At 42.8% G+C, this 21,798-nt stretch overlaps 1 protein-coding gene across 1 annotated transcript in view; it reads left to right on the top strand.

The window, feature by feature from the left end:
* Positions 1-21,798, top strand: part of MFSD10 (major facilitator superfamily domain containing 10) — a 1,679,282-nt gene that overhangs the window by 824,597 nt on the left and 832,887 nt on the right. The window contains exons 6-7 of the mRNA XM_044062919.1: positions 2,537-2,725; positions 12,185-12,293. Of these exons, the coding sequence (XP_043918854.1) occupies positions 2,537-2,725; positions 12,185-12,293 (298 nt within the window). The remainder of the gene's footprint in view (positions 1-2,536; positions 2,726-12,184; positions 12,294-21,798) is intronic.

The raw sequence follows: 21,798 nt of genomic DNA, 5'->3' as shown, positions 1-21,798 counted from the left end.
CAAGTTCACAGACTACTGCAAGCTGGGAGCCATTATTGACTCCCCAAGTGATGTAGACATCCTACAGAAAGGCCTCAGTGAGACCAATGACTGGTGTCGAAACCATGGCCTTAAGCTTAATGCCAAAAAAATGCGTCATCCCCTTTGGTAAAAACTCAGTTCCCACTAATTACCACATCGATGGGAGCCCACTGAACACTGAAGTCGTTATAAGAGATCTGGGGACACATGTTGATAGCAACCTCTCCTTCGACCACCACATTGCCACTGTGGTCAGAAAGTCCTTCTATGTGGCACATCTCATTACCAAGGGTTTTGCTCCCAGGAAGAAAGAGGTAATCATCTCTCTCTACTCTTCCCTCATTAGGCCAGTCATCGAGTGTAATACCCCATTTGGCATGTACCTCACTAAACACATGCAACAGCTGGAAAGGCCACAAAAGTACCTCGTGAAGAGGATCCTAGGCCTTAAACACATGTTCTACATGGACAGACTCAAAAAACTCCAGCTATTATATGTCTCATATCGTCTACTAAGAGGCGATCTCTGCTTGACTTACAAAGCCATATCTGATCCAGCTCTGTTAGAAGTGCTACATCTAAAGAAATCCCAATCCCTCTGCACCACACCCTCCAGAAACCTCAACCTCATTACCACAATCAACAGAACATGCTGGAGGAACAGGTTCATAACCAAGAGACTGGCCATGCTCTGGAATAGACTTCCCATACATGTCAAGCAGAGCACCTCATTGGCCCTCTTCAAGAGAAATCTTGATGGGGTCTATATTAGAACATCGAAGTCTGGAAACTTCCAGTGTTCTAATATCGACCCCTATTCAGTGAATGCTGAAAATAGCAAAGCTGCAGAACACCGAATTTCTTCCTAGGGAAAGAATTCGGTTGGCCATTTCTGTGGCTTTGCTATTTTCAGCAGTATGGTGGAAAGTTACGGGTCGGGATCAGGTAAGTGTGCGATTGTCTGGACGTGAGGGTTAGGGCACGGGTTAGATGAGTTAGGGTTAGGGCGCGGGTCAGGTAAGTGTGCAATTGTGTGGATGTGAGGGTTAGGGCGGGGTAGGTGAGTTAGGGTTAGGGCACGGGTGAGGTGAATGTGTAATAGTGACAGACCTGAGGGTTAGGGTTTGGGTTAAGGTAAGTGGATAGATAGTAATGTATATACAGTTTAGTGTAGGGTTAGATGTAAGATTTTAAGTGTATTTGTGTGGATTGCTGTTTGTTTGGTGTGCTTGTCCATAAGTTCATAGGTTCATAAGTTAGTACTAAGCTAACTGCCCTTGAGAGCCATTTTAAGCCTAGCCAACTATCCCTTGTGAGACTCAAACCCCGCACCTTGTGTTTGTAAGGCAAACACCTTAACTATTAGGTCACCCGTTGTGTGTATGTGTTTCGGAACAGCAAATTTTTTCCCTGGACAAAGATTTGTTGTTCTGCATGTTCGATATTTTAAGCATTCACTGAATAGGGGTCGATATTCGAACATTCAAAGTTTTAAGGTGTTCTAATATAGACCCTCTTGATGAGTGGATGGGAAATAGAAAGTTCACCCCGGGGAAAACTCCAGTGGCTCTACTTGATAGAGGTACTGGGAACTAACGTCGGGCGGCACAATGCCAGGGCACTTCTATGGACTAGGCTTGTAAAGGCTCCAGGGCCATTAGCCTAGTACCCACCTGTGAACCTATATGTGCATTTTTATATTACCATGGTCTGTCTTCGAATAAGAGGATATTCAAAGCAGTGAGGGAAAGTTTAGAGTTCTGCACAATCCTAATACCCACAGCTTTACTCTTCCATGTTACAGAGGATGACCCCATTCCTTCAGCTGTATCATTATGGTAAGTACATTTACAAGGATCTTCCTCTTTGTACCTTAAGCATACTGGTTTAATAGTTAAGTCTTAGTCCCTTGAAAACCACTAAAAATTATATATTAGAAACTAGTAGACAGTAACAAATAAATATTTCTAAACATAGGCAGCTTGTTGTGTGCAATGTATTTAGTCATCTGCTTCAGGACTCTTAATATAGCAACAGCCCTGGAGATGGCTATATTAAAGAATTAGTGACAATAACAGCATTCAAAGAATAGTAAATCACACCAATAACTCTTGTAGTACTTTAGTGCTTTTGTCTTATTTATGATCAAGACTTCTTCAGAAATACATGTTTCATAACTGCCAGTTATGAAACATGTATTTCTGAAGAAGTCTTGATCATAAATAAGACAAAAGCACTAAAGTACTACAAGAGTTGTTGGTGTGATTTACTATTCTTTGAATGCTGTTATTGCCACGAAGTTCATTTCTTAGTTAAAATTTCTTCTCTTCGTTCATTTTTTGAGTGCGGTTAATTTTAGTTAATTAAAGAATTAGTGTTATTACTGGAATCATGCTGATGGTGCAGATGTAACAGAATGCTTGAAGCAGTATGTTATCATTTTTTATTGTTGATGAACAACAAAAATAAAAAAATGTATTTAAGTGACATTTTGTTTTGGTTTCTGGTTTTGCAGGCAATGATTGGTGTTGCTTTTTCTCTTGGCTTCACATTGGGACCTATGATAGGTGCTTATTTTGCAGTAATGTCTTCAAAGGAGGAGCTGTTTTATGTTCGCCCAGCACTGCTAGCTTTGCTGTTCGTGGTGGCTGATTTGTTGTTCATTATCTTGTTTCTTCCAGAAACACTTCCCAGACAGCACCGGGTAAGTAGCAGTAGGCATTTCAAACATGACTGCACTTAAGAGGGGTGTAATCTGATTGTTAGAACCATATAAGCTGTTTAACGTGTCTGCATTCCTTATACTGGCTTCCACACTTGGTTTTGATTATATTTTTGTGTGAAATATTTTGACAGCTTTACATGTCAATGTCTGCAATCAGTAACTTTTGTACAAACTGGAGAAAGACTGAAAAAAAGGTCAGGGGTCTGAAATATGGGAAATGAATTCCTTAGTGGAAATTAACGGTAGGAAAATGGCTACATGTCTTTTCAAATCAGTTTGGGATTAGGTTCATAGGTTCATAGGTTTATACTAGGCTATCTGCCGTAAGGCATTTATAAGCCTAGCCCAAAGTTTTGTGGCTTACGCCACCCCTTATATGAAAAAATACTGTGCCCATTAGTTTGTTGTGCCTCTGTCCAGCAGTGACACAGAGATGATTCCCGGGGTAAACCTACGATCTCCCATCCACAGGTCAAGATTTCTCTTGAACAGAGCCAGCGAGGTGCTCTGCCTCACATGGACCGGGATTTTATTCCACAGCATAGGGAGTCTCTGAGTGATAAATCTATCCCTCCAGCACGTCCTATTTATATTTGTGCTAAGGTTTAAGTCGCTTGCTCTAGTGGTTTTGGTGGATTTGGATTTTTTGAGGTGGAGCATGTCCATTAATTCCGGGTTGGACATGGCCTTGTATGTCAGGCACATGTCACCTCTGAGCAGACGGTATGCGACTGAATAGAGCTGGAGTTTCTTCAATCTGGCAGCATATGACAGATTTTGGAGTCCCTTTATCCTTTTGGTGAGGAACTTTTGGGGTCTCTCCAATTGCTGCAGATGTCGGGTGAGATACATCCCAAATGGGGCATTGTGCTCGATCATTGGTCTGATAAGTGAAGAGTACAGGGGAACAATGACCTCACTAGATCTGGATGTGAATCCCTTCATGATCAGGTAGGCAATGTAGAAGGTCTTTCTAACCACTTTAGCAACGTGAGTGTCAAAAGAAAGGCCACTGTCAACCTGGGTCCCCAGGTCCCTGATAACCTCTTCTGTGCTTAGTGGATTGCCACCTATATGGTAGCTTGGGGTTACCTTGTTTTTCCCGAAGGGTATGACTATACATTTTTTGGCGTTTAACTTCAGGCCATGGCTCTGGCACCAGCTATCTGTTTCCGTGAGTCCCTTCTGAAGGATATCCGTGTCCGATGCACTTTCCACTATGGTGCCCAGTTTGCAGTCATTTGCAAACTTTGTCAGCCAAAGTCCTCCCATGTTGGTCTGTACTTCTGAGAAGTAGATGCCGAACAATAGGGGGCCAAGGACCGAGCCCTGTGGGACACCACTTGTGACCGGCTTGGAGTCTGACATAGTGCCAGCAACTCTAACCCTGTGGGTTCTGTCCTTAAGCCAGTTTGCAACCCATCTTGTGACATATGGGTTTACATTTAAGCTGGTAAGTTTTTCTACAATACCCGAGTGGGGTATTGTGTCGAAAGCCTTTGCAAGGTCAAGGTAGGCTGTATGGACTGCCTTTCCCTCATCAATGGCCTTGGTGACTGTTTCGAAGAAGTCGACCAAGTTCAAAAGGCATGATCTGCCCTTGACGAAGCCAAACTGGGTCGGGTCCAATGTCTGCAAGTCCCCTATATCTTTGTTTATGAGCTCCATTATGATCCTCTCCATAGCTTTGCAGACTTGTTAAGCTTATGGAGCGGTAATTACCAGGGTCCGTAGAGGGCACCGCCTTTGTGGAGTGGGACCACAGTTGCCGTACACCACTCCTTGGGCACGTATCCTGTGGTAAGGCTGAGATTAAACAGCTGCCTTATGTGCGGGTTTAATTCCTCATTTAGCTCGTGTAGCACACAGCCGGGACACCATCCGGTCCCATTGATGCTGTGTTTTTAGCTTTAGAGAGAGCAGCTTTCACCTGTGCATTTGAGATGTCTGGGAGGCTACACTCTGCTGGGATAGTTATCTCTCCTTTGGGGGGGAGAGGGGAGTGAAGTTTGCACTGAACCTGTCTGCCCGTATGTTGGCAATGTCTGTGGGTTCAGTGATTTTTGTATCATTTTGGACTAATTCTGAGCATATCTGGGAGTTTCCACCCAGGTTCCTAACATAGCTGAAAAAGGCCTTATGATTGTCCTTTGAATCCATGGCAATTTTTCTCTCAAAATTGGCCTTAGTTGATTTTATGAGTGCTCGTATTTTTTTACTAATAATGATCAGGGGTGACTTCCCTTTTATGGATTTTGTTCTATCATATAATAGCTTTCTCCTCTTATTGTAAAGTTTGCTAATGGCTGGGGTCCACCAGACTGGACGTTTGCCCTTTGTGGAAAGAGTCTTGGTTTTATTTGGGATTGCCTGATCCATGCAGTCCTGGAGGTGTTCATAGAAGGCATTTGTAAGGGCTTCCGCAGCTTGGGTTGTGGTTTCCACTGGCTCAGGGGCCTTGAAGGATACCACACCAGTCTTGAGTAGTGTGAAGTTTGCTTTAGAGAAGTTCTTCACTATGGTCTTTTTTGTTTGGGGTGGGGGCGGGATGTGGATTTCCAGTGAGATTAGTTTATGATCAGATCTCACCAATGAGGGATATACTTCGGTGTGGAGCATTTTGTCCCCATGTTTGTGATAATGAGATCTAGTATATTTTCTCCTCTCGTGGGAACAGTGACTAGCTGTTCCATGGCATTTGAATTTATGAACTCCAGGAACCGTTGGGCTAGAAAGTTAGGGCTTGAGTAATGTTCCCAGTCTGTATTCTGGTAGTTGAAGTCACCCAATATGATGGTGTTTGGAGATACATTTATACCCTCCAGTGTCTTCAGGAAGGCTGTGTGGGGTTCCTGAGTTTGAGAGGGTGGCCTGTAGCATGCTACAATTTGTAGAGCAGTTTTGCCTATGGTTAGTTGCACCTGGATGGTTTCCGAAGCTTAGGTGCATTGCCACCAACCTGGAGGTGTGGGTATCCTTTATGAATATGGATACACCCCCTCCTTTTGTGGTGTGGTCTGGGTTTTGAGGCCGGAACGCATGATATGAGGTAAAACCTAATAGTGCCGGGGTGCTCTCAGGAGCCTTGAACCAGGTTTCAGTTACAGCACAGACATCGATGTTCTCCATACTGAGAAGGGCCTCGAGTGCGTGCATTTTTAGATTTAGACTTCTGGCATTGAGCAGCATTACCCTCAGTTTCTTCCCATTTTTGTTTTCTAGGGTGGTAGGTTTAGAATTTGAACCTTGCCTAAAAAAGGCACTATGGGGGTGGCAAGAGCCTTAGCCAATATCCGGAATCCCAGGGGTGACAGGTGCAAGCCGTCCCTTGCGAAGCAGCGTGGCTTGTCAAGCATGTCATCCCAGGCAGACAGACATTGGATCCCCTTTGAATGACACCAGACATTAAGCCAATTGTTAAAGCTGATCATCTTGTCTCTATATTGTGGCATCATTCTTGGTGAAGAAAGGATACTGCTCAGGGTCATGTTCATACCTGTCTGGGATACATAATCAGAGAGCTCCTCTATGTCTCTTTTCATGTAGTCCAGGGAGGTACGTCTCAGGTCGTTCACACCAGCATGGACAATGACTGTGTCATATTTGTACTTGCTGTGGAGTGACCCCAGTGCTTGTGTTATGTGGCGGATTCTAGCGCTCGATAGGCAGCTTACTGTGACCCTCTCCTTGTTCAGCCTCGTGAGTGGGACGTCAGTGTGTCTGACTATGGAGTCACCTATGACAAGTATGTTTGGTGTTGTATTTGGCCTTAAGGGCTGTGACTGCTTTGCACACTTATTTTGTGGTTTATGTGTTGCTTGTGGGGTGTCTTGAGGTAGCAGTTGTTTGGGTGTCTGCTTTGGAGGCCTCTGCTGTTTAGGTAAATTTTTACTCAGTGCCTCAGAGTATGTCTTTGTGTGTTTATGTGTTTGATTCAGTGGTGTGGTAGCATTATGTGAGGCTGGTTTTGTGGTGTGTGTAGTTGCCTTCTCCTCCTGTCTGGTCTTGCCAGTCCTGAGTTGAGAGAGCTCAGCCTCCAGTTTGGCTAAATAGCTGCATCTCTCGCAAGTATTTGTGTTATGTGGGAGGAGGAGAGGGTTGTCTGTGTACATGAGGCAATTGTAACATTGCCTCAATATTCCCAGATTCACCAACTGGGCAGGAGAGGACGCCAGCATCTGGCCCTTCGACATGCTAGAAAAATTAAGAAGTTAGGTATGAGACTGAATAAGAGAGGATTTAGTAAGGAAGTGGGTACTCCTGGGGGGTGGGTTTGCAAGTGAGGGACTTTGTATAATATAGAAGTGACAAGTGCTGAGCTTTTTTTTTGAGAAAAAAAAAAACACTTTTAGGAACAAGTGCTGCGCTTTTTAGTCAAGGGATACACTGTTTAGGTTACTAGTACAGCAGTTCTAAGGGAAAAAATGAAGAACAGACTTTATGGAGCCAGAAAAAGTTTAACCTTGTTAAACCGGCGCTGCCCGATGCTGCTCTAGTTGCAACTCCGCGCTAAATCACGCTAAAGCGTGCTTTATAGCAGGGGGCTAGAAAAGGCAGGAAATGACCCAAAATGGCCACTGAACTACAAGTTACTGTCTTAAACCACTCCTCTGAGGACAAACAGGCAGCTCAGTACTCCCCACTCCCACTGGTGAGTAAAGAAACTTCCCCCTGACCAAACAAAGACAATGGAGAAGTACCAGTGCTGGTGTGTTACAAGTTACAAAGTGAAATATGCCTTTAAAAGATCAAATAACATTCTCTGTGCAGATGAGTGTAAAATTGTTACCCATATAGATAATAGTTTACATTCACTGCAAAATACCTTGATCAGTTTTCATGGGTGTGCATCTTTCTGTGTTTAGAACTGTGGTTATCATTCTGTTGTGGTTGCATTTGCATGTGTGTTTGGTAATGGGAGGGTCTACTTAGAAAATGAGTAAGCAGAGCAGCAGGGTTATATTACCATAGCTCAACTTGCACTTAATGTTCTGGATACCAGTTTTCAGTTTACTACCTGCCCATGATGTTCTAGATTCCAGTTTTCAGTTTACTACCTGTGTGTAATGTTCTAGATGCCAGTTTGCAGCTTGTTGTCATAATCCATGATTCCATTTCATATGTCCATATGTTCACTGGTGTATACTGGACATGCAGTCTGGGACACCATTGAGAACCTTTTAGACAGCTTAGTCCAATATATTAGGAATAATTTGGACTCCTCCTTTAAAAAGTGCTACATTGTGTACCCTAGGGTTGACTTTATCACTACCCATTAAATCATCTAGATTAATTTAAACGATAGAAAATGTGTCACATTGCTTTGTGTAAAATTAGTTTATTCAGTAAATAAGCAATATGCTGGTTAGAAATTCAACATGCTAGCCAGTTATATTTATGTGTCAGTAGATGTTAAAGTCCATAACAAAGGTGCTTGTGATGCTGTTATTCGGTCATTGTTGCAAAACGTTGAGCAGAGTAGGGTCATTGATGGAGCTGAAGACTAGGCACAAATCTCCTCGAAGGAGCCTGTATGTGACAGAATTTAGTGCATAGTACTAACAACCAAACCAATAAAAAGGGCATCCTATTAACCCCTTGAAGACATCAAGTGTTTCAGCTATATGGCTTCAAGTTTTTTCTTGTAGTTTTTACAAATTGGTTTCTCTGTGTGAACATTTTACTCTTTGGGTGGGGTATTGTGTCATATGCCTTGGCCAGGTCAAGGTAGGCGGTGTGCACTATCTTACTCTCATCCATGGCATTGGTGATCTTCTCAAAGAAGTCCACCAGACTGAGCAGACAGAACTTGCTGTTGATGAAGCCAATGTCGGGTGGGTCTAGAGTCAGGAGATTTCCTATGTCATTGCTAATCAGGTCCATGATTATCATTTCCATAGCCTTGCATATGAGGCTAGTTAGACTTATGGGTCAGTAGTTTCCTAGGTCAGTTGATGGTCCCTCCTTGTGCAGAGGAATGATTGTTTTTGTTCTCCACTACTGGGACAAAGCCTGTCTGGAGACAGTGGTTAAATAGAGAACTGAGTGGGTCTGCTAGGTCATGTTTCAAGTTGTTTAAATAGGCACCCAGGGATTTCATCAGGGCCCATTGATGCCATGTTTCTAGCTTTAGAGAGTGCAGTGACAGCCTTTTGTTTTGAGATAACTGGCAAAGGAATTTTATGGAGAGTGAACGGAGGTGATGGGGGAGTGAGATTTGAGAAGAATTTATGAACCAGCAGGTTTGCCATTTCTTCTGGCTGAATATAGGTAGTGCCATCTACAGCCAACTCAGCCCATTGTTGAGTGTTTCCTTTAAGATTTTGGACATAACTAAAGCATGCTTTGTGGTTATCGTTTGCTTGGGAGGCCATTTTAGTCTCATATTTAGCTTTTGAAGACTTGACTAGTTCTCTGATTTGCCTGTTGTACTAATGAGTTATTGTTTTCCCTGTTGTGCTCCCTCCCATTTACTTCTAGACAGGAATTTCTTCCTTCTGTTGTATAGTCTTATGCCAGGGGTCCACCAGGGTGCCTTGTTTTTCCGGCTAGACTTGGGTTTAGTTCTGTCAGGTACTGCTGTTTTTATGTATACGTCTGCATAGACCTCCATGTTTTCAGGGTTACTTATGCTATCACTTAATAGGAGGTAATTTTCTTTGGAGAAATTCTTTAGGGTTTTAGGGTTTGATGGGGGTACTACTGTTTCATTTATTTCAAAGGAGACTGATTTATGATCTGATCTTGCCAATGAGAACATTACACTGGGGGGGGCGTAAATGCTCCCCCATTTTTATGAGTACTATGTCAAGGATATTTGAACCCCTAGTGGAAGTGCAGACCAGCTGTTCCAGTGCATTTGCATTGACAAAGTCCGGGAATCTCTGACCCTGCATGTTAATGGTCATATCTCTGACCCTGCATGTCAGTGGTTATATATATTTCCCAGTTTATGCAGGGGTAATTAAATTCACCCATGAATAGTGTGTTGGGCTGAATGGTAAGTGATTCTGATAACTTCAGGTATGTGGAATGGATTTCATGTTTCATGGTTGGGGATCTGTAGCTGAAAATGATATGGTGGGGGATTTTGCCTGTGATCAGCTGGACATGGAGTAGCTCAAGTGAGTCATCCTGCTTGATCAATTTAGAGGTTTGATTGCTTTTTATGTAAATGGAAACACCTCCTTATTTCATTTTTTTCCTTTTCAGAGGGTTGTCTGAATGTGTGATAGGCATTGTAGGCTTGCACTGCTGGGGTGCTTTCCAGAGCCTTGAACCATGTCTCTGTAACTGCACAGATGTCAGCATTCTAAAAGGCATGGAAAGCTTCCAGGGAGTGCATTTTCTTGTTAAGACTCCTGGCACTGAGCAGTAGTACCTTTAGCTTGGCATTAAAATAAATTGTTCAGTTAGTAGGTCTGTTGGTTTGGCACTGCCTAAAAACAGACACTGTGGGGGTGGCTAATCCCTTGGCCAGTATTTGAAAGCCTAGCAGCAACAGGTGCAGACCATCTGTGGCAAAGCTGAATGTTTTTTCGGTCATATTGTCCCAGGCTGACAGTTACTGTATCCCCTTGGAAGGCAATTATTGAAGTCAGTCATTTTCTGTTTGTATTGGGGTATCATTCTTGGTGAGGGCAGAATGCTTCTCAATGTGAGGCTCATATCAGGCTGCGACATGTATTCAGAGATGTCCATCATGTCTGACTTTATATAGTCCAAGGAGATATTTCTCAGATCATTCACACCCATATGGACTAAAACTCAGTCATGATGGTTCGAACTCTGCACCACAGGAATTACAATCCACAGCATTAACCCCCTGTGTCAACTGCCAAATCAACCTTGGAAGCCAAAAGAAGAATACTTTAGTGATACCACTTCATAAAATAGTGGGTAGGGGTTCATAGTCTCAACCAACTTTAGATCCTTCATCCTGACCAGTAGTGACTGTAAAATCAAGGTGACGGTCATAATGGAGCTAATCTAAAATGACAAAGGGGACATCCTTCTCTTAGATGTGGAATAATGTAGATTACTTGATGAGAGAGCTACCTTTTAAAGACATAGTAGCAGTATTTGATGAGAACTCACAGTGCATACTGCTTATCCTGATCTTAAGACATTTGACAGTATTCCTCATAAGGGAAAAACTGCCAGATTAAAAACACTAAATATAAAACCTTGTGTAATTCACTGGGAATAAACAGAACTGTAACTAGATTGTGGTGAAAGGGGAAACTTCCCCAGACACAAGCTGTTAGAGGGCATGATCTGCAAGTGCCTATTATGTGAGAGTACAGTACTGCCACTGATTTATGAAGCTGAAAAAAACTACTGCATACTGCATCTGCTTTGATAGCTAAAGTAGTGAAGCACACAGTGTAATTAGTAACTGGGACAAGCTGCTTGTTACAGTAGCAGCAAGAAGCTTGATATTTTACAGGTAACTGTGCAGAAGGGCTTTTTTTTTCTTTCTTTCTTTTTTTTGTTTGAGTTGAGGGGAGGGGTGGCAATTTGGGAACTGCAGAGTGTGGTAGATGACCTACTTATGGCTGTAAGGATAAAACAGTGATTAAGCAGCAAAGTACAACTAGTCAGACTGGGATGTTACCTTTCTGTTCCTGTGGGGGTTAACAGTGGTGCCCAACTGAGCTTTACTTGAGGGCAGTTCTTCATGTGAGAAATGAGCTTTGGATAACTGAATATAATAGAAGCTGCAAACCAGCTAAACTAGCTAACATATTAACCTCAGCAAAAAATGATGTTCTCCAAGACAGTACTAATGCCTCTTCTTTAGTAAATGTAGTATCATCAGAATTGGCAAAAAAGGCATAAGTTATGATTGCAAAACAAATGGCAAGATAATCAAAAAACTTCACCATTATTAAAGACGAGGGACAGTGATGAACAGTTGTAATGTTGTACAGTGTCTATCTGCCAAAGTTAGAAAAACTTATTCTTAGCCATCTAATTCTAACAGATATGTCGTCACTCCAAGGAGATCATTGTACCACATTATACCTCACTAATCTGACCCATTGTTCAGTACAGTGCTGTGTTTTGTTAGCTTCAAACAAGTCATCAGAAACAGCTTGGAATTATACTGTTCCTTAATTGAAAAATTATATCATTCGAAATTTTAAACTGTTCAGAAAGGCATCAGAAACTAACATTCTGTTCTGTTTTGTGTATGTTCTATGATATATTATACCCTATCTTTGTAAGCTTCTCAAAATGTGTTTGTACCAGTAGTACATTTCATCTCATTCACTCAGGAATAAAAACTCCAACAGTTTCCAGGTTGCAATTCATAAGTTTGCTTGCAAAACAGAAACTTTAATTCTTATGTTAAGCATAAACTATTAGCGGCAAGGGCTCTTTAAACATGCTGCTGAAGTGAACAGTAATGCTAAATATATTTTGTCTTTTTAGGTGTCTTCAGTGATGTCCAGTGTTTGGGAAACAATGGACTTGATAAGTCCTTTAGCTCTTTTTAAATTCTCTGCTGTCACAAGAGGCAAAGACTCACCTTCCAAAGAAAGTAAGCACTCCTTTAAAGGATTTTATTTTATTTCCTGTCATTGTCAATTTTGCCATGTGTCACCCATTTTTCTTGTTACTGACATTCATCTTAGTAAATTTATTTATTTATTTATTTATTTATTTGTCATTTGTTAACCGGGTTAGTCCGAGTCAAAGGCCCATTTTCACTGGAGACCCAAGGAGAAAAGCTGCAAAATATGCAAAAAATTACAAAAATTCAAGACTGTACAAATTAACAATTAACAGTTACATAGAAAGTTTATACAATTTAAAATGGCATGTAATAAAGAACAGAGATAGACTTGAGAAAGTAACAGAAGATGAAATACCTATGTAAGTCTAGAGCAAACAAGTTAATATCCACGTTGGCATCACATTGTATTACAGAAAGCAGTCTAGATAGGCAATATAGCATAGAAGTGTTGCTATTTACATAAAATATATGTACAGTGAAACAGCTGATGGCTTCTCTTTGGCCTAATCGAATTTATTCAGTCTATATACATAAAAGATATATGTTTTAGGGTAAAGAGAGGTGGATAGAGGGGAGAGGGTTAGGTAGAGTCCTGGCATGGATGGGAGCTTGCATTTGCAAGGTAGTTTTTCAGTTATTTTTTGAAGCTGTTAGTGTACTCGATATTTCGAATAATGGGACACTGTACTTCTGTAAAGTGCTTTACCTATGTTTTTGTTAGGTTTGTATATGTCAGGAAGGTGTTGATCGGAGCTATGGATAATATGAGTAGGAGTGTCGAGGGATACTAGAGAGAAGAGGGAAGGACAGGCTGAGATTTTATTTAGAAAAGATTGAGTGATTTTTAGCTGGGATAGGGGCAGTAGTTGGGGGAATTCAAGCCACTGGAGTTGTTTTAGAGCAAAGCAGTGGCGAGATTTGTATGAGAGGTTGCTGGCAAATCTTGTTATTTTGTTATATGTTTGTCTGAGATTGCCTTGTAGGCGAGACACAGATTATCTCTGAGCAATCTGTATGATACAGAGTAGAGTGATAGTGATTTGAGCCTGTCCACATAGGACAGATGTTGGAGGCCATGGATTCTCTTTGTGAGGTATTTTTGTGGCCTTTCCAGTTAGTGCAGGTGTTTGGAGAGGTACATACAAAACGGGGCATTGTACTCAATTATTGGCCTAATGAGGGAGGAGTACAGAGAGGTAATAACCTCTTTTTTTTGGATGCAATCCCTTTACTTATGAGATGAACCAAGTAAAAGTCTTTTCTGACCAGTGTCGCTACATGACGGTCAAATGTGAGATTGTTGTCAACTTGTGTACCCAGGTCTCTCACCACAGGTTGTGTGCTTAGGGGGTTGCCGTTAATAGGTTCATAGGTAGGTACTAGGCTATTGGTCCTAGGGCCTGTATAAACCTAGCCAAAAAGGTACCCTGACTTTTGCCACCCAAGAACATTATTTTCCTGTGCCTCTGTCGAGCAGAGCCACAGAAGTGATCCCCAGGGTGAATTTCCTATTTCCCATCCAGTCATCAAGATTTTTCTTGAAGAGTGCTAACGAGGAGATTTGTTTGATATAGATGGGTAGTTTGTTCCACAGTATGGGAAGTCTCTGGGACAGGAATCTATCCCTCCAGCATGTTCTGCTTATTGTGGTGACAAGGTTTAGGTCCCTAGAGCATGTAGCTCAGAGGGATTGGGATTTCTTTAAGTGGAGCATGTCCCACTGCTCTGGGTTTGACATAGCTTTGTATGTTAGGCAGAGATCGCCTCTGAGTAGGCAATATACAACGGAGTAAAGCTGGAGTTTTTTGAGACGGTCTGCGAAGGGCATCTGTTTGACACCGGTAATCCTCTTTGTGAGGTATTTCTGAGGCCTTTCCAGTTGTTGTAGATGTCTTGTGAGGTACATACCAAAAGGGGCGTTGTACTCTATAATGGGTCTAATGAGTGATGAGTAGAGGGGAACAGTGACCTCTTTTTTTCCTGGATGAGAAACCTTTTGTGATGAGGTGTGCCACATAGAAGAATTTCCTGACTACTGTGCCGATGTGATTATCAAAGGAGAGACTACTGTCCACCTGTGTCCCAAGGTCTCTTATCATACTTTCGTTGTTAAGTAGACTACCGTCTGTGTGGTAGTTCATGGGTACAGAGTTTTTATCAAAGGGGGTGACAATGCACTTTTTGGCATTGAGCTTGAGGCCATGGCTTTGACACCAGGCATCTGTTTCAGTGAGGCCCTTTTGTAGGACGTCCACATTGTTAAGAGTTTTGATTATCGCTCCCAGTTTGCAGTTATCTGCGAACTTCATTAGCCAAAGACCTTGTGTTAGCTTGTACTTAAGAGAAGTCGATACCAAACAGGAGAGGACCCAGGACTGAACCCTGTGGTACTCCACTTGTCACTGGTCTGAAGTCGTATTTGGAGTCTGCTACTTTCACAGTGTGGGTTCTATCAGTGAGCCAGTTGGCAACCCATCTTGTGACATAGGGATTTATACCTAGTTTAGTGAGTTTATCTATAATTCCAGAGTGGGGCTGGTGTCGAAAGCCTTGGCGAGATCTAGATAGGCTGTGTAAACCACCTTACCCTCGTCTCCGGCTTTGGTGACTGCTTCAAAGAAGTCCATCAGGTTTAGGGGACATGATCTCCCTTTTACAAACCCAAACTGGGTGGGGTCCAGAGTTTGGAGATTACCAATGTCTTTGTTTATAAGTTCCATGATGATACGTTCAATGGCCTTGCAGACCAGGCTCATCAGGCTAATGGAGCGGTAGTTCCCGGGGTCCATGGTGGCTCCCCCTTTGTGGAGTGGGATAACTGTCGCTGTGCGCTATTCAGTGGGCACAAAGCCTGAAGTGAGGCTATGATTGAACATGGTACCTGGGTGGGGTGCCAGTTTGTTCTTTAGTTCGTGTAGAATGTAGCCTGGGATGTTGTCACGTCCCATGGATGCTGTGTTCTTGGCTTTGGAGAGTGTATTTTTTTACCTGTGCCACCGTGATTACAGGAACTTTGCATTCTTCTGGTATAGAGATGAGCCCTTTAGGGGGTGAGAGGGGGTAAAGTTAGCACTGAACCTATCTGCCAGGATGTTGGCAATATCAGTTGGTTCTGTATATTTAGTGCCATTGTGCTGTAACTCAGAGCAGATCTGAGTGGTGCCATTGAGATTCTTGACATAACTATAGAATGCTTTGTGGTTGTCTTTAGAATCAGTAGCGATTTTGTTTTTGTAACTAGCTTTGGAGGATTTTATGAGGGATCTCAGCTTCTTACTGAGGCTGACCAGGGAGTTCCTCCAATCATGGGATTTTACTCTTTTTTGCAACAGTTTCTTCCTTCTATTGTAGAATTTATTTATGGCAGGGGACCACCAGATTGGCTTCCTTTTTTGGAGGATAGCATCTTGGTTCTGTTAGGGATAGCACGATCCATGCACTCATATAAGTGCTTATAAAGTGCATTTGTGTAGGATTCAACAGTCATACCTCTATTGTCCATCTGAGTGGGTGTTGTGAAGTTTGCCACTTCTGTCTTAAGAAGCATGTGGTAATCAGTATGGACCGTGTTTTTGCCGAATGGTATAACAATATTTTTTTTGCATTTAAGTTAAGGCCATTACTTTGGCACCAGTTATTTGTTGCTGCGAGACCCTCTTGGAGTATGTTAACATGATTTGGAGAGTCAATGACAGCACCCAACTTACAGTTGTCCGCAAACTTGGTTAGCCACAGGCCTTTTTCTTTGCCTAGACCTTGAGAAGTAGATGCCAAACAATAAGGGTCTCAGGACAGATCCCTGGGGGACACCACTAGTGACAGATCTGTTGTCGGAGTTAATGGCACCAATTTTGACCCTGTGGGTCCTATCATTCAGCCAGGTGACCACCCACCTGATGACATAGGGATTTTCGCCAAGTTATGTTAGCTTTTTGCTGATGCCCGAGTGGGGGATTGTGTCAAAAGCTTTAGCCAAATCAAGGTAAGCTGTATGTACTGGCTTTCCCTCATCCAGTGCCTTGGTGACAGTCTCAAAAAAGTCAACCAGGTTCAACAGGCAAGATCTGCCCTTGACGAATCCGAACTGGGTGAGGTCAAGTGCTTGGAGATTGCCAATGCTAATGGGGCGATAGTTTCTAGGATCAGTAGTGGCACCACCTTTGTGCACAGGGATGACAGTGGCAGTTCTTCACTTTGCTGGAATGAAGCCTGTACTTAGGCTATGGTTGAATAGGGTGCTCAAAGGCAAGGCTAGTTCTTGCTGGAGATGTTGCAGAATACAGCCTGGGTTACTGTCAAGTCCCATGGAAGCTGTGTTCATTGCCTTGGATAGGGCCTTTAACACTTGATCTATGGAGATGTGAGGTGCGGGGCATGTTTAGTAGGCCTTTGGGAGGGACAGAGGGGTGAAGTTTGTGCTGAGCCTGTATAGTAGCAGGTTGGCTAAGTCAACAGGATCAGTGTAAGTGGTACCATTAAAAATTAATTTGGAACAAACCTGGGCTTTCTGACATAACTAAAAAAGGCTTTGTGTAGTTAGTCTTTGTTTCGGAGGCTAGTTTTGATTCATAATTGCCTTTGGAAGTTTTCACCAGTGATCTAATTTGCTTGTTGAGGCTAAGGAGGGAGTTTTTCCAATTTGGAATTTGGCCCTTTTTACCCTTGGATAACAGTTTCTTCCCTTTGTTGTAAAGCCTGTTGATAGAGGATGTCCACCACATAGGTTTGTGTTTCCTTGAGGAACAGGTTTTAGTTCTGTTGGGTATGGCTGAGTCCATGCAGTTGTACAGGTGCTTGTATACTGCACTGACATACTGTTCAGCATATTTGTCTGCATCCTATGAGGGGGCCGGTGGTATGAAGCTATTGATACCTTCCCTTGGAAGGTTGTAGTCAGTTCTTGAGAAGTTTTTTTGCCTGGTTACGGCTGAGGGAGGGGCTTTGGACGTGATAGACACTTCGAATTAGACAGACCGATGATCTGATCTCACCAGGGAAGAACTTACTATGGGAGTGGTGCAGCAGCCATCCATGTTGGAGAGAACCAAGTCTAGAATGCTATCTCCCCTTGTGTGGGATGAGACAAGCTGGTCTAGTGTGTTGGAACTGATGAAGTCAAGGAATCGTTGGGTGAGTGCGTTAGAGCAGGAATAATTTACCAAGTTTATGGTGGGGTAGTTGAAGTCACCAAGGATCAGGGTGTTGGGGGTACCTTGATAGACTCAAGTAAGTCCAGGTAGAAGGAGAGGGTGTCCTGAGTCATGGATGGGGGGTCTATAGCTGGCTATAACTTGGATAGGTGCCTTGCCAATAGTCATTTGCACCTGGAGAAGTTCTAGTGCATCATGCCAGCAAACCAGTCTGAAGGTGTGCTCGTCTTTAATGAAAATAGAAACTCTACCACCCTTAGTCTTCCCGACCTCATTTTGGGGTCAGAATGTGTGGAATGAAGTATAGCCTGGTAAGGCAGGGGTGCTGTCTGCAGCCTTGAACCAAGTTTCCGTGACTGAGCAGATGTCAGCATCTTCCAGTGCTAGGAGAGCCTCCAGTGAGTGCATTTTTCAGGTTAAGGCTCCTAGCGTTAAGCAGGATGGCCTTCAATTTACTTTTTGACAGATCTTTTATGCTGGAAGATTTGTCTGTGGGACATTGCCTAAAAAAGGCACAATGGAGTTGGCAAGAGCCTTGGCCAGAGTCCTAAATCCCAGGGGTGACATGTGGTGGCCATCTCAGGCAAAGCATCAAGGCCTGTCAACCATGTCAAGTTCAAGTTTGGTTATTATTGTCTCTTAAAATTAACTCATTTGATGTTTTGCTTTGTAGAGGGTAGTTAAAGTTACTCTTTCTCCTTTCCAGATGTGTGCATGTGTTTGTGTGGGTGAGAGAGTGTGTAGGTGTATGAGTGTGTAAATCTTGTCTTGCTCTGTTTATTAAAAAAAATTATAGTTCCTATTTCATCCATCTGTCGAATCTGATTGATGGGACTTGAGCTGCTTGTCTTATCCAGTTAAGCTGTTTGCTAATGTTGTGTGCCTCGAGCATACCTCTCAACCTGTCAGCGCAAGAAATCTGGACAAAACAAGAAGTAATTGGGGCCCCAAAAATAGGGACAGCTTTTAAATATTGCTCTTATGAACTTAGAAAGTTATTAGAATGACAGATTTTGTATTATTATATACTGAAGGATATGAAGTCTGAAACTGAAATACATGTCATTATTTAATATTATTTTGTGATGTCAGTCCTCAAAGATTTGTCAGAAAATCAGAAATGTTATGAGGAACAGACCAAAAATAAGAGGCAAAAATCTGGAATACTGCAAAAATCTGGACAGTTAAGAGGTATGGCCTCAAGCTCATAACTTTCCCCTCACATAATGTGTTGTATGCTTCCTTGCTTCAGCTGTCATTTGTCACCATTGGTAACTGTCACTTTATAGCTTTTACTTCCACATAGATCTTTTTTATATTGATTATTTGTGGTGTGTGCCTGAGAGTATTAGCCCTTTTTGTTAGCTAATTAATATTTGTTTAATTCTTTCCTAAATACTTTCTTAGCCTTGACTCCTCCAAATGCTTAGGTGGGTTCCTTGCATTCCTTTGTCTAGGATTTAATCTAATAAAAAGGAATTTAGTTAGTAAGCTGTTTACTTTTTCTTCTGTCCCTAGCATTTACAGTTGAGATTTGTTGTGTGCATATGTGTTTTTTTCTGACTTTTGTGCTGACATGGAGAAAAGTTTGGCAAGTGTGGACACAAGATAGCCCCCCCCCCCCCGACCCACACATGATTCATATGTAATATGTCTGGGACCAGAATATTTTGAGGTGGATTGCAGTCTCTGCTGGGATTTTGAATACACGGCTCTTGTGGATTGTTGCAGTAAGCTAATTGTTAGGAGCCTTTTGTTGCATACCTTCAGGTTTCAGAGAAAAAGAAGGAGAAAGGTAAGAAGATTAAGAAAAAGAAAGCTCAAGACCTGGATTCCTTCTTAGATCCTAAAGTCCGTAGAAACCAGGATAAGGAGTCTTCCTTGCCTTTGACATTGAAAGTAGCAGACAGAGCTATGGAGGCCATCATGATTAGAGGCAAGTTGCCTCCTCTGTCTCGGAGCAGACACTCATCAGGAACCGTATAAGTTCATCCCTTCCAGGCCTGCATTAGCTTCCTTTATGTGGTCATTCAGATCAGTTAGAAGTTTCACAGGAGCAGACTGAGAGCCAATGATGAGCACTTTTCTCAAGACTCAGAAGGAGTTTGCCATCATTCCATCCACTTTTGCACCAAGGGCAGATTGATTGGCTCCCCCTTGCCATTATTAACTCCTTCCCCTGCACCTGTCTCTGTGTCAGTGACTTCAGAGCCACCTTGCCTCCTGGACCCTGTGACATTGGCCCCGATACCTGTACATTCTATGCCAGTGACTTCACTTTTGACCCACTCAACTCCAAGACCTTGTGGCCATATGATTCCTAGCTCCAGCTGCTTGAAGTCGAGTCTTCGATGCTATCCTTGTCCTCAACAATGATGTGACCATTTTTGGTTTTGTACTCTTCAGACTTCAAGTTGTCAGTTCTGGTCTCCATCTCAGACTCCTTTGGCTCCTTGGTTCTAGAGCCTAAACCTTCAGCTCCAGCAATTTCGTGTTTGAGTAGATGTTGGTTTGGTTCCAGAGTTGGATTCCCAGGGATCGACAGATTCTGGATCAGTGTTCAAAGTCATGGAGCGGATAATACCTTCTAGTCTGAGACATCCCATGGAGCTTCCATCGACACCGTCTGCTCCCCCTGGTGCCTACCCAGCTTTTTCTAAACACTCATTTCATGGCTGCCAGGGACACAGCAGAACAAATGATCCAATGGTGACTGTTTTCATCTGATTCAACACATGGGTTCCTTGGTTATCGGATTCAACTGGATCCAAGCTTGGCAGCAATTTTGAAGTTTATGGGATCCAGGGCTCTGACTTCTCCCCTGCCTATAATTCCCTCCAATTCGCCTGACTACTTCAGATCTCATTTGCTGTCTGAAGACTTCAGACATGTTCTGTGAGAGCTCAGTGAAAAATTAATATCTTTTTTGAGTTATAGCCCCTTTTTTCTCTTCCCCTACTGAGAGACTCATTTCTCTGGCGTTAGGTCAAAAAATATGTATGTTAATAATATCTTTGTTTGTAGATTTCATAGGATAAGAGCTTTAGATAGTGCATACCTGATTGTTTTGGTAGCAGAATATATTCTTCATGTTTCACTGTTGCAGTCATCACACTCGGGGTTATCTGCCTGCAGGTAGCCCTCAGTTAGCCTAAATACCAGAGACTTAGTATTTCTGCGTCAGTTGCTGTCGCTCCAGGACTGACGTCAGGTCGTCAGGGATATAAAAACAGGCAGCTGACATTATTATATCAGTCTTTCTTGCCGAGGAACCTGAAGCACAGGCCTTTAGCAATATCCCCTGTCCTGGAAGTTGTTGATGATGTTTTTATGGAATCCAGTCTTACTCCTGATACTTTACCTCATGCCCCTAGGAAACCAGACTGGTACTACCTGACACTAACAAATTTATTTTCAAGAATCCCACTACTGACCCAGAGATCATTTCCCAGGGGCCCTAAAGGTATCAAGGCAACTACAGCCAAGAATCCCACCCCTTTGGGCAGGGATTCCAGAGCTTTGGACAGATGGGGTAAGAAGGTATATACCTTTGCAACTCTTGTTATTAGGGCATTGAATTGTCAGTTTCACTGCTGAAGTACCAGCAACATATTATGGAACTTATTAAACAAAAAGTGGCAACCTTTACAAACTGTGCAGAAAATAAAGAATTGCAGGCGCTTATGCGCTCTGCAAGCCAAGTCAGCAAGCATACTTTGCAGTGTGGCTTTGATGCCCTAGAAGCATCTTGCCGGGCAGCAGTCACTGGTTCTGTACTGAGAAGATGTGCTTGGCTCAAGGAACAGACCTTGACAGACCACGTCGAATCAAAGTTACTAGACGCTCCTTTGAACAAGGACAGTTTGTTTGGCACTAAAGCAGAAGAGGTTCTTAAAAAGATGGATGAAAAAGCTAAGTCTTTGCAGACTGTTAAAGAATTCTTACAAGTACACCCCCCCTAGATTCAGTAGACATTGCCCTTCCAAACACTGGCCCTTTCCAGCCCCCTCCAGGCCTTCTCAAACCAGACCCAGAGGAAACAGACCACCCAGACTACAGTCTCAGGGTATACAGAGATCTAAGCAATGGAATGCCCCCACCCCTAAAGCAGGGAGTGGTAAGCCACCTCCTTACGGAAAAAACTTACAATGATTTATCTACCCCACTTCCCACCTCTGCCCGATTGCTTGTGCCCCTAGGAGGAAAACTTTCTCTTCATGCAAAAAACTGGATGTCCATCACACAAGACCGATGGGTCCTCAACATTGTATCCCAAAAAAACAAGTTCTATCCCTGCTCTCCATCAGAGCTATTCAGCCGGTTCCAGTGGAACAGATAGGTCAAGGATTCTATTCCAAACTCTTCCTGGTACCCAGAAA

This window comes from Protopterus annectens, chromosome 2.part1 (genome assembly GCF_019279795.1).
Source record: "Protopterus annectens isolate FY-2018-M chromosome 2.part1, PAN1.0, whole genome shotgun sequence".
In the NCBI taxonomy this organism is placed as follows: Eukaryota; Metazoa; Chordata; order Ceratodontiformes; family Protopteridae; genus Protopterus; species Protopterus annectens.
This window is presented reverse-complemented; position numbering and strand designations above follow the sequence as displayed.